This window comes from Labeo rohita, chromosome 17 (assembly GCF_022985175.1).
Source record: "Labeo rohita strain BAU-BD-2019 chromosome 17, IGBB_LRoh.1.0, whole genome shotgun sequence".
Classification (NCBI taxonomy): domain Eukaryota; kingdom Metazoa; phylum Chordata; class Actinopteri; order Cypriniformes; family Cyprinidae; genus Labeo; species Labeo rohita.
This window is the reverse complement of record NC_066885.1, coordinates 3932207-3949548: the sequence shown is the minus strand read 5'-3', so window position 1 is coordinate 3949548 and position 17342 is coordinate 3932207. Positions and strand designations below refer to the sequence as shown.

Here is a 17342-nt window from a genome sequence, read left to right as displayed (position 1 = left end):
TGCAAAAAAATATTTCATAAAATTACTATTTTCACTGTGTTTTTTGATCAAATAAATGCAGCCTTGGTGAGAATAAGAAACTTATTTTTCAAACATTTAAGAATTCTTAATAAACTTTCGACTGGTTACATTGGAAATAAAAGGGATAAACACATAATTGTATTCAAACAAGCACAGGCTACATGAGATTAATGGTTTTCTGTACATTTTCAATAAGGTAAAGGCATGTGTGATATCTCTGCACCCTGCTGAACTACATTTACATACCATTGACTAATAGCTGTACAAGATTAATGACTGATGCAAGTCAACCTCAATCCTCTCACCCTGCTAAAGATACTCCCAATGCAAAGGCAATGAGATTAGAATGACGCAAGAACTATTCAAGCTGCTGGACTCAAGTACTGCTGCAATTATTTTTGCTTAAGTGTGTGTTCCCAACTATATCGCTGAATACATGAAGGATAAATAACAAAAAACATGTATAACAAAGAGTTAGTGGTGCTTACCTGTGCAAAACCCCTTCCTTCAAAATTAGTTGTGCTGTACACAAATAAATAGCTACACAAATTTGATTTAAAGCACTGCATCTGAACTTGTGCCACAACTCTTTCAGGTTAAATAAAAAAAACTGCCATGGCAGAACGGCAATACAAAGCAGACCTTGCTGAACAAGTCAGTGTAATTGTTGAAGTTTATGAAGTCAGATGCCTGAAACAACAAACACCTTAATGCTAAATATATGCCAACCTGTTATGAAAACAACAAGTGACATTCTCAAAGTTGAGCATTTATTACTGTAAATGTTACAGTACAATAGCAACATACAACAAACCCTGATCAAGGATGCTTTAAATACCACACATGGTGAGATCTTTCATGACATAAAATGTAGCATCAAGCACCACTTAGCAGCATCAGAACATTTTGCAACTTCAGAATTAAATAATACATGGTTAAGTCATTTTAAAATATACATGGCATGGCAAAAAGTCGCTGCTAAACTGAACACATCTTAAAAGCATTATATATGCAATTATACAGGTGAGGTTAAACGTTTACACAGACCTTGCAGAATCTGCAAAATGTTAACCAAAATAAGAGGGATCATACAAAATTTGTGTTATTTTTTATTTAGTTATGACCTGAATAAGATATTTTACATTAAAGATGTTTACATATAGCCCACAAAAGAAAATAATAGCTGAATTTATAAAAATGATGACGTTCAAAAGTTTACATACACTTGATTTTTAGTACTGTGTTGTTACCTGAATGATCCACAGATGTGTTTTTTTTTTTTTTTTTCAGTGATTTTTGTTTTGTGTTGTTCATGAGTCCCTTGTTTTTCCGGAACAGTTAAACTGCCCGCTGTTCTTCAGAAAACTCCTTCAGGTCCCACACATTCTTTGGTTTTTCAGCATTTTTGTGTATTTGAACCCTTTCAAACAATGACTGTATAATTTTTAGATCCATCTTTTGACACTAAGGATAACTGAGGGACTCATATGCTACTATTACAGAAGATTGAAATGCTCACTGATGCTTCAGAAGGAGACACAATGCATTAAGTACGGTAATTTGCATTAAGTAATTTGCAGCGTGTTTCCGTATTTGTGTTTGCGTTGCGAGGATTTGCAGCGTCTGTGTTGTCAAACTGATGAAGATGTTTTCTTAATTTGTTGTCGCTTTTTTCTGTTTGCATGTGTTTTCTTAAGTTGCAGCGCGTTGAGCTCTCTCGGCCACCGTAATTAAGAGCCAGGGGGTAAAACTTTTGAACAAAATGAATATGTATAAATTTGTCTTATTTTGCCTAAATGTCGTATTTTTTTTTCCATTTGGTTCTGCCCTTTAGAAGCTACAGAAGATGCTTACATGTTTCCTAGAAGACAAAATAAGTTACATTTACCCTGATCTTCAAATTCAAAAAGTTTTCACCCCCCGGCTCTTAATGCATTGTGTTTCCTTCTGGAGCATCAGTGAGTATTTGAACCTTCTGTAATAGTTGTATATGAGTCAAAATCATACAGTCATTGTTGAAAAGGGTTAAAATACACAAAAATGCTCAAAAACCAAAGAACAACAGGCATTTTAACTGTTTAGGACAAACAAGGGACTCATTAACAGCTATCACTAAACAAAAAAACACAGCTGTGGATCATTCAGATAACAACTTATGAATCAAGTATATGTAAACTTTTGAACGGGGTCATTTTTATAAATTTGCCTATTGTTTTTTCTTGTGGACTATATGTGAACATATTTCATAAGAAATATCTTATTCAGGTCAGTACTAAATTAAAAATAACATGCATTTTGTATGATCCCCTCATATTTTGGTAAAATAATTAACATTTTGCAGATTCCAAGATGTATGGAACTTTTTGAAATATAATTGTCCCATTTAGCATATAAACTATAAGTAATGTAATGCTAAACTTGGTTGAGGTTTGGGTAAACAATATCTGTGAATTATAATACTTGTAACATTTAGAACCCTGAGAATTCAGTATTTATCTGTAAAATGTGAAATGACTGAGTTATATACATTATTTGACTGTGTATATGAATCCATGAGTAAAATGTTTATAAATGAAAGTTTGATGCTTTTTAACAGACTCATTAAAACAATATTACCTTGACTACATGGAAATATACAGAATTGTACAATATACAGTTTTGAAATCTCTTACATATCTATTTAGCTCTTTAGATGTCTTTGAAGTCCCATCTAAAGTAACATTAGTAATAAAGTGCTTTATATGAGGAAATATCAAACGATTACAATCCTTCATTGTTCACCATAACATCACTGTCCTTTCTTTTGTTTATTGGCCCTGTTGCTTATTTTAGGAGACACCTGCCATTCGGTCAAGCCATTGCACATGTCCTTTTGGTTTCCTGGTCCATGTGGCTCTTTGTATGGCGCTTGTTTTGTAATCACAACCATGCTGTCTGCTTGACTTTCAACGCTCTCCATGAAACTCTGAAGATCTTTGAGTTTAGCTGTCTGATTCTCCTCAGATCCTGGTTGAGACTCCACTGACGTTTTTGTTACCTGTTTCACTAGTGCGCTCTCAGCATTATCAATAACAGTTTCATCAGATTTATCGTTCTCAAAATCTTCCTCAACAGAGCTACATTTGTCCATTTCATTTTCTGCATCTCCATTGACCTCTGCCTCGATATTTGCCTTGGAGGTTTCTTCAGGTTGCTCCTCATCCTGTCCTGTGTTTGATGTCCCATCTTCATTGGCATTATCCTCTACAGATCCATCCTGATTCCCATCAGGATTCTCCTCATTGGTGGACTCCTCATTTGGAGTTTCATCTTCAGTAGTTTCAGGTGCATCGTCTTTAGATTCACCTCCATCTTCTGCAGACTCGTCTTCTGTACTTTCTCCTCGAGTCGCTGCCACCTTGTCATCCAATTCGGCTTCCTCACCAATTTCTGTCATCTCATCCTCTTTTTCCACCTCCACAGGTGTATCGCTGTTTTCTGCATTTGCTGCATCTCCCTCAGGACTGTCTTTATTCTCACAGTCCTCTTCCTCAATCTCTACTTCCTCTTCCTCCTCAGCATCTTTCATACCATTTACCACCACTTCTTCTTTTGCATCCTCACCTTCTTTGTTCTCCACATCATCTTCACCACCAGAATCTCTTTTGTCATTTGCTTCCTCTTCATTTGGATCTCTTGTCTCAGAGTCTAGAGACACATCTTTAATGCTTTCTGCGTTTTTGTCTTGATCAGTTATATTGACATCAGCGTCTGGCTCTTGATCTGCCATCTCTATAGTATTGTCATTCGCTTCCTCTACCTCTTCATTAACCACTTCCAAGTTGTTCTCTTCTTTCTCAACTGCACAAGTCACGTTGGTTGGGTGTTGGTCTTCCGTCTTTGGTTCTGTAGGTTGGGCTGGATCCTTTTTCATCTGCAAAATTTTCCGCAGATCAAATTCCATCATAACTGGAGCCAAACTCAAAGCCTGAGCTCTCTGGACCGCTCTAGACACGAGTTTCTTTTTCATGCATGCGTCACACGGGCAGTATTCATCGTCACTGCGTTGATCGCTGTATTCCGTACCAGACGCAGTATAATTTTCATCACTTCTAGACAAGATGGACTTATTACGCATGACCCGAAGACGCTTGCGTCGCTGCTCAGTCTGCACTGTAGACTCTCTAGATAGAGTATTTCCTGGAGGTCTCGGACCCCTGCCGGCCCTACTTTGGATTTTAAGTAGTTCTCGGTTAATGCTCGACTGAATCCGTTTTTGTACTTCCTCTTTCAGCTCACTTATCATCTTATCAAGCAACTCATTGTCATCCAAATCCCACCTCACTTTGAACTCCGCCATGGCATCCGCGTAATGCAACATGAACTGCTTTTCTAGCTTTTTTAATAAGCTCAGCACCCAAACGGGATCTGGGTCTTGCGAAACTCTTTTCTTAAGCGGAGCTCTCTGAACAGACGGTGGAGTTCCCGAGCTGGTGGTATTTTCTTGAGATTTCATAGCGTAACTCTCATTCCCAGAGCTCTTGTAAGAGGTTGTTTGTGGTGTCTGACCTGATTCATTCTTATTCTCACTGCTTTCAACATCTTCTTGCAATACACCATTTTCTTGGTCATTATCCAGTTGTGGATTTTCTGGACTTCCCTGGACTTGCTCCGCAATGTCTGGACTTACTAGATCTGATGGGACTTTGGACGGATCTAAAGATTCACATGCTTGAGCTGTAGACTTTACCTCATCTTCTTCATCTTTGTCTTGCAGTGATCCCTCTCGTTCAGCAATCGGTGGTATTGTGCCTTGTACGGTCTCTGTTTTTTCTACTATGCCATTAACAGAGCTGGTGGAAACGCTGCTTACATCAACCCCAGATGAAGACCGTGGGTTAAATTCTTCTTCAGCTGAGGGATTTATTTTCTGCTCATCCTCAGAGGGCTTTTGGAGCCAGAGCGACTGTAGGATCATCATGATTTCATTATATTTATGTTGCTTTTCATTTTTAGAGTCGGAGTCAATCAATCGTAAGTTCGCAAGGCAGTCCAACAGCCCTTGAGCAGACTGGCTTAATTTTCTACCATATACAGGGGAGACCTCAGGTAAGCTGCTGGATCTGTCTAGCTTTGGACCCAGTAAAACCTTCATGACCTGAACCGAAGAATGACGCTGCTTTTGCAAACTGTCTTGTTTGGTTAATGCTTCGCGGTCTGGATCCATTGTGCTTACTTCTAGTTCGTTGCACAACTCTGTCTCAACACAAATGTCTTGGATGGGATTCTCACCTGCTTGATCATCATGAGGTTTCTCAATCTCTATTCTGCTTTCTGGTGCATCAACTTTGTCTCTTTGAGACGTGTCCTCACCACCTTGAGTCAGGGTCACTTCTTCAATGAGTTCAGCATCCATTTCATAAACATGGGTATCTATGGGAATGTTCCTGAGCCAGTCGTTCACAACTTCTGTAGGGGAAGCGTTCGGTAAGCATGACGGCATCAGCTCCTTGTTGTTGCACTCTAATGAGATGCTGACTTTGCTCCTGCTGCTTTTTTGGCTTTTATTATCTACCTTGTCGACATCTTTGCCGGAGGCAACTGACTTTGATCCTCTGCTGACTGGTCTCGCATTGCCGATAATCTCTTTCAACAGATCAGCCGCTGAAAGTGCCCGAGATAAAACACTGTTGCTTGAGGAACCATGATGCTTGAATGACGCTTTACTCTTGTTGGGCATCTCTTGTGGTAGACTTATACAATTTTGGGAACTTTCAGACATCCCTGCTGAATTTGGTCGGGATGCATTATTTTTTACAGATCTTCTGTCTGATGTGGATGACTTAACTGTGCCACCATCTATGTCTCCATTATATTTTATATTCAGTTTATTTATTTCCAAACACTGGGAAGAACATTTAGATCTTTTACATTTAGATGTATCACTCACTTTAGTACTTTCCCCACTTTTGGATTTCACTGAATGTTGAGATGTACTTTCTGGAGTAGCTTTTCCAGAGGCTCTTTCACTTTGGTCATGATTTGAAGACATCTCATTCATTTCTGCCTGGCTGGTGTTGTTGACACTTTCACAATGTCTTTCTTTCATAGCTTTATTTTTAGCGCTTTCCTGTGAAACTCCCGAGGGTGACTTACTTCGTGAAGATGACAGTGACAAAGTGGAGGGCACTCTGATATTGTTTTCATTTAACTGGCTTCCCGACTTGCTTTTCTTGACTTCTGCTGACATGACGCTTTCAGCTGAGACAGGCGAAAGGGCTCGATCAGGAGTCTTACAGTTCTTGTGATGGGACTTTTTGGATTTGTCTGAAATTGCAGAGTTCATAGACATTTCTGTCTTTGGCCTTTCCTCTGCATTTACTCCATTTACAATATCTAACGTATGTCCAGCTTCCTCTGCGGTGGCTGACATGCCACTGGTTGGTCGTTCATCAAAGTCATCACCCTTGAGCTCTTCTACAAGTCCAAGAGAAACGGATGCTGTTGATGTAGGGCTTAGAGGTTCATCAAACTGGTTGCTTGAAGACTTAATGTTATTTATAAGAGATTTAACTGACAGTTTTGATTTTCCTGACAAGCTCTCAGATTCATCTTTGGCATACACTTTCAGCATCTCAGTCTTTGTCTCTCTCAAATTACCACTGGGACAATGACATTTACTGGATCTTTTGGATTGTGAGGATACATTAGAGCTTACTGACATCCCACTTGGTGCTCTGCTCTCAGTTTTCTTAATTTCAGTGCTGTGGGTTGATCTAGGTGATGGAGACCTCTTTGACCTTGGAGATGGGGACCTCTTCGATTTAGGAGATGGTGACCTTTTTGACCTAGGAGATGGGGACCTCTTTGACCTAGGCGATGGAGAGGTCACAGTTAAGGCATTCTGTGTCATGTCTTTGCCATTCTTCACTTCCTGAGATGCCAGGCTCTTTGCACCAGATCTGTCAGAGCAGGCATTAGACTTTTCTGAGGTCTGAGACATTGCGCTGGTAGCTCTATTTGACTCACTTTTTGGACTTGCGCATTCATTAGGTGCTGTATCATTTGGTTCTGAGGTAACTGTGGTTTCTGGAACACCGTGGTTTGATTTGCAAGACCTACAAGATCCCTTAGACGTGTTTGTTTTGACAGACATTGCACTGGGAACTCTATCCTTAGATTTTGACTTTGCATGTGAATTCTTTGAGGATGCATGTGACTTTACAGATATTTTGGAGCAGTGGGACAGTGGACTGCATAATCTTTCTTCAGTGGTTACCTCAGTTTCTGGCTCACACTGAACTTTGTCTAGTAAGTCACAACAAGATTTGACAGACTTAGTTGTTCGCTCCGATGTATGCGACGGATGTTCAGAAGATCGGTTTGATTTATTAGACATGGCACTAGCTGATCTAACGTCTTGAGGAAACTCTGTGTCTTGTCCACAATGATTATCTGTCGCAGCATGACTCTGAGTAGCAGCAATTTCTGATATATCACCCTGAGAATTAAATAAGTTTGATGGCACTTCCTCTAAATCATTTGGACTATGAGATCTAGGCATTTTAGCATTCTCTGAATGTTCAGACTTTGATTTGTGGGATGTCCTCGATGCAGCTGATAAATTTGAACAGGCTGACAATGGGCTGACAGCTCTTTCTTGGCTTTTTTCTTCAGCTTTATCCATTTCTGTCAAGACCAAGGCTGGTGTGGGCTCTCGCTCTGAAACAATGCAGTCTGACCCGACTGGTGTGGCACTTTTGGTTCTTTCTACAACACTTTCTGCTTCATTATGTTCACATTTAGAGGATTTCCCAACAGAACACATAGTATGTGCAGAGCAGTTAGATTTTTTTGAGATTTTGGAAGCAGAAGAGGCATTCGAATTTTTAGACAGTGCAGACCCAGAGCGTACCCCTTTGAGTTCCCCTTCAGACATATTATTAACTGGTTCACAGTTTTCGTGAACAACTGAAGTGGATGCAGCAGATTTGTTTGACTTCGACACTACAGAATCAGCTTTCTCTGATTCGCTCCTGTCTGCATTCCCATTCAATCTTTTATGCTCACCACAGCATGAGCAAACACCAGACTCTCCAGATCGTTTCGACACACCTGATGTTGCACTTAAAGATCTGTTTGCAGCATCGTTGTCATGTATCTCCAAAGCATCTGATGCATTGCATCCAGGGGTGTTTCCTTGACCTCTAGATTTACAGGATGCTTGGCTATGTCTGGAATTTGTACTACAAGCCCTGTCCTCAGGCCTGTGCTGCCTATCAGACATAACTGAACTTGGGGTTATGGCTCCGCAATGACACGGATGGGATCTGGAGGACACTTTTGATATTGGAGTTGCTGTACTCATCCCATCTGGCTCTGGTGGTGCTGCAAAAGTGGTTTTATACTTTTTGAGCTTAAGTGAGTGAACAGCACCGTTTGATTCTTTACTTGGTGGTCTAGGGGACAAATAAGATCTTGATGAAGACTGGTAGCCACAACAATGAACACATTTAGGTTGATCATCACTCTCTAGATGGTCACTTTGAGACCAGTGTGATGCTCTTGAGATGCTTGGTGGCAGGTCGTCATATTCATCATCCTGATCTTCCTTTAAAGACTCAAGCACTTTGGATGAGTTGCTGACTGCAGAAACCGGACGCTCTTCCGTGACCTTAATGAACTCACAATGTGGCATAGAAGAGATTTCAGGTTCTATATGAGAGCAATTAGTTCTCTCACAGACGTCCTCACAAGATCTCTTGCTTTTTGACGTGAGTCCAGCAGATGATACTTCACTTCGATTGCAGCAATGACTTATTGCACAGTATTCTACTCTAGTGTCTCCTTCCTCAACAGTCTGCTGAAAACAGGAGGCCTTTTCCACCACATGCTCAGTGTACTCGCCGCTGGAACGAGAAATTGTGCGCGTACTATCCACAGATGTCTTTTTGCGTACAACTTTGTGAGACGATGCACTGGAACTAGGTGATTTACAACTCCCGGAGTCTTTATGCAAGGGGTTTTTCCAGATGTCATACTCTTGGCAGTGGTTGCAACAGTTCTGGCAAACCGTTTCCTCGATATGCTTCTGATGCAGCTTTGTTGCAAAGGCTTCTTCAGTCTCAGATGGAGATATGGAGTCTGGGTCTGAATACTCAGCTTTAGCTTGAAGATAATCGGCATCTTTTACAGAGCCAGAGTCGTTGACTTTCACAGATGACTTTTTGATCTCAGTGGACCACTGAAGAGTCTCATCGTTGCAGAGCCGAAAGCGAACCTTCATCTCCACAGAAAGGCTGCCGTCTTTGTTAACAAGTACTCTCTTCTCAATGTCATCGTTCACTACGACTTCTTTAACGTAAGGACAGTTGCTAACGCAACCGGACTGTCCTGGGGTCATGCATAATCCATTCTGATAGGACTTTTCTGAAGAAAGAGAGAATCTTGTAGATCTATTACTGGAGTCTGATCGTGGATGGATAATGCTTTTCTTTGTCTCCAGGCCAAAGTTAACTGTTGAAGCAAAATCAAAAAATATATATATACATGATTTCATCAAGGATAATAACATGTTTTCAACATGCAAACAATCAATTTAGAAGAGGCTCTTGATTCACCAACCCCTAGAATGCATTAACATCTGAGTTGGTCTCAAATGGTTGTTTCATCTTCAGTCTATTATTAGAGAAACGTGGGTTGTGTACACGGGTAGTTAATTATTATAATGACTCACCTAAAACAAATCAGTGTAAATGGTAGTTAACGAAGTGTGTACACAATAAAAGAAAATATTTACCATTCTTTTTGCTTTCATGGCCTTCACTGCAGATACTTGAGTGAGACCTTGTGCCCATTCCTGGAAGCTTTTCATCTGAGAGCTTCTTCAAGCTTTCCATGAGCAGCGGCCTGAAAGGCTCTCGACCTACACAGACCAGCACACTAGGACACTGCATCAGACTCTGAATATTGTCAATCTATGGAGAGGAGTGAATAAACATTGGACAGAAGTCATATATTGGATCAAAACCACTCAAGTACTACAGCTACCTTTTAACATCAACATCCTGACTGAATCATAATTGACTGATTTAAAATGCTCAGCACGGTTGCACTAATTGACTCATTTTAGTATTGAGAACCCCTAAATCATTAAAACTCAAATATAATAGTTTGCTGCAATGACAACAGCAGCATATTCATTTATGCAGGGCAAATTTAGGTGACAGTTTTTGCACAACAATTACTGGCAATTAGTGTTGTTGACGCCAATCCTGAAAATGTGCATGCATGAAGAAGATTTTAGAGCGGTTGTGGAGGGTAAGTATATTCGAGTAAATAAATGAATTTTTATAACACATTTTACATACAAATCATATGTGACCCTGGACCACAAAACCAGCCTTTAGTAGCACGAGTATATTTGTAGCAATAGCCAAAAATATACTGTATGGGTCAAAATTATTGATTTTTCTTTTATGCCAAAAATCATCAGGAAATTAAGATCATGCTCCATGAAGATATTTTGTAAATTTCCGACCGTAAATATATCAAAACTTAATTTTTGATTAGTAATATGCATTGCTAAGAACTTCATTTGGACAACTTTAAAAGTGACTCAATATTTTGATTTTTTTGTACCCTCAGATTTCAGATTTTTAAATAGTTGTATCTCGGCTAAATATTGTCCTATCCTAACAAACCATACATCAATGGAAAGCTTATTTATTCAGCTTTCAGTTGTAAAAAATGAGCCTTATGACTGGTTTTGTGGTCCAGGGTCACATATGGATTGCTTAGGCTTGCTTAGTTGGCTTGCTTGGGGACACTTAATTTCCAGCGATACCATATACTGTTTGAACTAAACTGAACTGGATGATGAGATCACTGAATTCAATGATGAACTGCCTTTAACGGAAAATTGTGTGTTTACGGTTGTCCTTTTGCATTACTGACACACTATTTTCCTATTTAATACTGTAAAGCTGCTTTGATACAATCTGTATTGTTTTTTTATGGTGCTTTTTGGTCCATACTTTAAGAAGAAAAATCATACACTGCTGTTCAAAAGTTTAGGATCAGTAAGATTTGTAATGTGTTTTTTTGAATAAGTGTCTTATTCTCAACAAGGCTGCATTTATTTGCTAATTTTTTTTTTTAATTTTGTAAAATGTTTTTGCAATATAAAATAATGGTTTCTATTTTAACATAGTTCAAAATATAATTTATTTTTTTGATGCAAAGCTGAATTTTCATCAGCCATTACTCCAGTCTAAAGTGTCATAGAAATCAGAAATCATTCTAATATATGACCCAGGACCACAAAATCAGTCAAAAGGGTACGTTTTTTTTAAATTGACAGTTCTACATCATATGAAAGCTGAATAAACAAGCTTATGGATGTAAGGATATACATATCAATATTTGGCAATATTGGGCAAGTCAATCATCCCTTTAAAGAGGTCATCGGATGCTAAGTTCACTTTTACATGTTGTTTGAACATTAATGTGTGTTGGCAGTGTATGTACAAATCTACCCTATAATGATAAAAATCCATGCAGTGGTTTTTAATTAAATTGTAAAAATAATATCCCCTTTTTCACACAGACAGAGGCCGCTCCCACGATAGTTGATTTACATGAGCGTCTTACCTCAGATCAGTTGTAATAGTCCGACCTCCATTGTTTTTAGTGCTGGAGCGGAGATGTAAGTTAGACAAGAATATCTCCGATTGAGCGATTGAGGTGTTGTGTTGCTGGATGTAATAATGAACATAGTGGTCATCATTTACTCCCGACATCTGAACCGCTAAAGATGCAGTGGATTACATTTGTTTGTGAAGGGAATGCGCCTCCCGATCTACATAAATGTGTCTATGTTTGCGCAAATCATTTTGTGATCCAGCTTCACTTACAGCATAAGTGATCTGGGGTTTTTTTTTTATGAATGTTTGCGATCGCCTTTCCTAATAACGTGCTAGTTAGCAAGTTTAGCAACTAAATGCGGCTAAATGCAGCTAAAGTAAACAGGCTCGTCACTCCACAGAGCGAAGAGAGGGGCGGGGCGAGCAGAGCTAATTTGCATTTAAAGGAACAATCCCTCAGAATGAGATGATTTTTGCAGAGCTGATTTTGGCAAGGTAAAAAGGTTGTTGTTTTACACAACCATTGAGAATTTTTAACCAAAGTATATTATAGACTTTTCATTAAGACCCTAAAGATCCGATGACCCCTTTAAGAAACATTTGAGATTAGTAGGTCCCAGGACCTTCATCTCTGTCCTGACATGACACCTGCCTCCTAAAATACTTGACCTGGCTAATTAAAGAATGTCTCAAGAAATGAAATCCTCCCTGACCTTACGTCCCTCCAGAGTGTAGAGTTTCTTGACATGACACTGCATGAGTTCTGAAATCTCGTCCATGAAGACACGAAGACTCCGAGCGGTCCGTCTGCTCAGAATAATGGATCGCCTAACAGTCGGGTCGTTGTTTTTTACCAGAACAATCCTTTTGGGATGCCGATGGTGGTGCTGATGTCCAGAGGGGGGGCTCCTCGGGTCGGGAGGGCTTGCGGCGAGGGTTATGCGGTTGGCTGTGGTGGTGCCACACCGCCGGCCTCTTCCCTGCAGCCTCCATGTTGATTGGCCTAACATAGCGTCTGTCAGAACAGAGGTAACAGCCTCCGTCCTCTAACTGCTCTAAATGTTTAATGCTGTGGGTCCCTCTGGGGGTCGTGATGGTGCGCACGCCAAAAGGGAGAGGAACCTTTTGGGAAAGGTCATCCAACAAGGCATCAAAGCATCTGAAGCTCCGTTTATGGATGGCCATCTTGACGCCTTTGAACTGAGCGTCGCCACTCTTGTAGAAGGTGATTCTCTTGGCTGGGCTGGCTGCAGTCACGCTGAAGCCAAAGGACGACGCTGGAGGATGAGGAAACTGATGAGGTTCATTCTGAAAACGGGTATTGGCGTCGAAGGAGCCTTGGGTCGTCCTGTGCATCTCTCCCCCTCGTCAATTCAATCTGTGAAGGAACATTTGGGAATGTGAATGACAATGTTTGAAACTCACAATCAACATTTCAAAAAAAGCCATTGAACACATCAAAATATGAATCTGAATATGAGAAATTAGCAATGCATCTGCTGTTCAATTCCTCTTATATTTGGCAAGAAACCACAGTCTGTAATACAAATATTAGGATATTTTAATCAAAACTCAAAACCTTCCAAAATCAAATCATCTGCTATCCAATAAACTACATTTATTTCTGCTAGAGAATAGAAAAAACATGTGGACAAAGGGAGATACCTGAATAAAACATACAGTAACTGAGATCTCTAAGCCTCTTGTGTTATGAAAAAGCAACGCTGAAAAATATTTTAAGCCTCAAACATGTCAGGTAACACAAGCCAAGATAGCTATTAAGTCTTTAAACTCTCAACCAAAGACACAGTTGCTAAAATATAATTATTTAATTGTTAAATTAGATTTAGTGAGAGGTGAACAAGCATATATACACTACCAGTCAAAAGTTTTTGCAGAGTAAGATTTTTAATGTTCCTTAAAGAAGTCTTTTCTGCTCACCAAGCCTGTATTTATTTCATCCAGATCACAGCAAAAACAGTAAAATTTTGAATATTTTTATTATTTAAAATAACAGTTTTCCAATTGAATATATTTTAAAATGTAATTTATTCCTGTGATTTCAAAGCTGAATTTTTAGAATCATTACTCCAGTCACATGATCCTTCAGAAATCATTCTAATATTCTGATTTGCTGCTCAAAAACATTTATTATTATTATTATTATTATTATGTTGAAAACAGCTGAGTAGAATTTTTTAAGGTTTCTTTGATGAATAGAAAGTTCAGAAGAACAGCATTTATCCGAAATAGAATTTTTTTTGTAACATTACAAATGTCTTTATCATCACTTTCGATCAATTTAAAGCATCCTTGCTAAATAGAAGTATTAATTTCTATAATTTCTTTTCCAAAAAAAAAAAAAACTGGCTCCAAGATTTTGAATGTTATAGTGTATAATGTTACAAATGTTTTTTTTATTGATATTTCTATTCAAAGTTTCCTGAAAAAAAAGGTACTCAACTGTTTTAAATGTTGATAATAATAATAATAAAAAATGTTTTTTTGAACAGCAAATCAGCATAATAGAATGATTTCTGTCATACGAATCAATTTGACACTGAAGACTGGAGTAATGTTGTTGAAAATTTAGCTTTGATCACAGGAATAAATTACATTTTAAAATATTATACTACTACATAACATGTCATTTAAAAGTGTAAGAAACTAAGAAACTAGGCCCTAGTCCAGAGGTTAATCTCATGCTCTTCAGGAAACAATTACAGACTATTTTAAACTGCATTTAGTTCTTAGTTCTTAGTCCTTAATCCAACAATTAAAGACATTCAAGAGCATCGTCTCTGAACAAAGTTTGTGCAGTAAATAACTGAGACCAAAGACAGTTGTATTATAACCAGATTACTTGTAACGCAATTCTAAAACATTGAAGTGGACCAAGCTGGAGGTTGTTGAATTAAAAAGCAAAATGCACAAAATCATGACAGTTCAGACTAAATAAAATGACATATTGTATCTTGACACATGCAATGTTCTAATTCTATTTTTATGAAATTTAAATAACTGATCCATACATACTGTATCAAGCAAGTTTTCACTGAACAAATCACTTTATCAGTAATAAAACATTTTTTTACAGCTAAAATAGCAGTTCAGTACCTTATCTCAACATAAAATAAAATATACAATATATTATATAAACAATATACTTACATTCACAGAATACATGATCATATTTGAAGCTAAAAATAAAAACTGTACAATGTGAAAACTAAAAAAATAAAATCTGACTATAGAGATGAATGTTCCAGGTAGCATCCAAACACACGACTGCAACAGGGATGCAAGTTCACGAGCCCTCCCACAAACGGACTGACCACTAATCAGGGCCTTCGGCAGCTAAGGATAGAACGAAAAGCTTCTTTAATCATCTTGAGATTTTACTGAACTCTAGGGGAGCGTGAGACACATGACAGAGACACCAGGGTTGCATAAACAGAGCTGTGTAGAGCTGAGAGACGTCTGCTTTCTGACCCCTAATGACAGGCTGGTTTGTGTATATTCTACAAACATGTCATTGAAACAATGATGCACCAAACACACAGACTGAAAATACACAATACACTTGCTGTCATATTCACTCCAGTGCTCTAGTGCTTACGTCTGCTGAATGACACAACATGCATTTTATATATATATATATATATATATATATATATATATATATATATATACACACAACTTTATTCACATACATCACATAAGGCAAAATCTACTAGGCTATAAAGCAAATCTCAGTTGCTTAAATGTTAATATCGTTGCAAAATATAAACTATATTAACACAGAGCTCTCTCTCTCTCTCTCTCTATACACACAACTGTATAGAGCATGAATCCAGTACATTCATGTAAAGCAATATATAAAAACGCTACAGCAAATCTCAACTACTTGATTGTTCATACACCCAGCTCTGATCTGCTAAATGTGACTATAAGGCATGAAGATATTAAGAGACTATAATTTTTATCATAATTATTTTCTGTAAAACTGCTTTGAAATTGTGTATATATAAAAACAATTGAATTATACAATACTATTATATAAATATAATAATAATAATATTTATTATAAAATAAGCAATATATATAAATAACCAAATTATACAATACTATTATAATAAATATTATAATAATAATAATATTTATTATAAGATAAGCAATCTTATTTTATGCTATATATATATATATATATATTCCCACTATATTTGGTGGTGAAAAAAGTATAAATATTAGTAAATAATTTAATTATATAATACTATTATATATTCAATATAATAATAACATTTGTTATAAAATCAATATAAATATTTCAAAACAATAATAATACATTTAATAATATAAATACTATTATATAATACAAATAGGTAAATATATATATATATATATATATATATATATATATATATATATTTATGAAATTCACACAGATATGAGGTATATGGCAGGCAATATAACTTAAACATAGTAGTAGTATCTGTAATTACAACATTAGAAGAGTTGAACTATTCATAGAAAAATTTATTTAATAGTGAATATTTTGTGTGAACCTTCCTTATGAGTTGAAAATTCATCCTCTCTATAATATCTGCCTGCTACTTCATTCGTATTGATTTATATGTAGCTTCTAATCTTGAGATGAAAGTGAACGTGAATAGAGCCTTTAGTGAATGGCTGCTTATTCTCTCTGAATCCTGCAGTGTCATACTGTAACCAAGTACTTTTCCATTAAAAAAGGTGAACATTTCATGGATTTTTTAAATTTGTACACTATTTGCACTCAATAATTGCTAGTAAATTTTACAAATAACTGCGATAACATTGACTGTTGCTCGCTCTAGTAGTGCCAAAGCACAGGCTTACTGTAATCTCAGGAAAAGACAGCACATCCTCTCCACTCTTAACTGACCCACTATTACTATTACAAGCTGAAGGAACATTAATACGGATGTTTGCAGGTTCTATGTTTAATTCTGATTCTTTTAATGGCACACCAAGCACAAACCCAGTTTAATTAGTGGCTAATTAATTACTAAACACCTCTGAGAGGTGTACATATATTTGACAGTAATTATAAATCTCTAAAGGCTGAATTAACAGTCGAACGTGCTACACATGATTTCCACAATTAGTAACTGAGAACTTGGCAGCCCACTGGGAGAAACCTGCAACATAACGCTGTCAGATTACTGAGACTGAGGAAACAGCGATTGAGACTCATGGGATATGTGTGAGAAGGAGGAGGAGACTCGCAACAGCTTTACCAGATCTGTTCAGTATGGAAGCCTGTGTCAGACAAGGATAAAAAACTAAAAAAATCAGAATTACAATAAAGTATAAACTGTGAGATAAAAACACAATTTTTTACTTTTCTCTCAAAATGTCAAAATATAACTGAGAATTGCAAGGTATGAAGTTGCAATTCTAAGAAAAAAGTCAAAATTGTGAGATATAAAATCAGGATTGTTATATAAACTATAAAATTCTGAGAAAAAAGTCTGAAATGCATGACATAAACTCAAAATTGAGATATACATTCGCAACTGTTTAAAGAAAAAAGTTACTGTAGAAAAAAGTTTGAATTGTAAGATTTAAAATTAGAATTGTGATAAACTCATTCTAAGAAAAAAAAAAAAAAAAAAGTGATATAAGACAAAAGTCTGAAACACAAGATAGAAACTC

The 17342-nt window shown here is 37.3% G+C and overlaps 1 protein-coding gene across 1 annotated transcript; it reads right to left on the bottom strand.

Annotated features, from left to right (window-relative positions):
• Positions 1-774: 774 nt before the first annotated feature.
• Positions 775-14959, bottom strand: rp1l1a (rp1 like 1a). The gene is given in 5 exon segments (XM_051133938.1): positions 775-9516; positions 9800-9977; positions 12359-12554; positions 12556-13023; positions 14817-14959. Coding segments are annotated over 4 exon segments (7527 nt in total). The 5' UTR covers positions 13002-13023; positions 14817-14959; the 3' UTR covers positions 775-2809.
• Positions 14960-17342: the final 2383 nt, after the last annotated feature.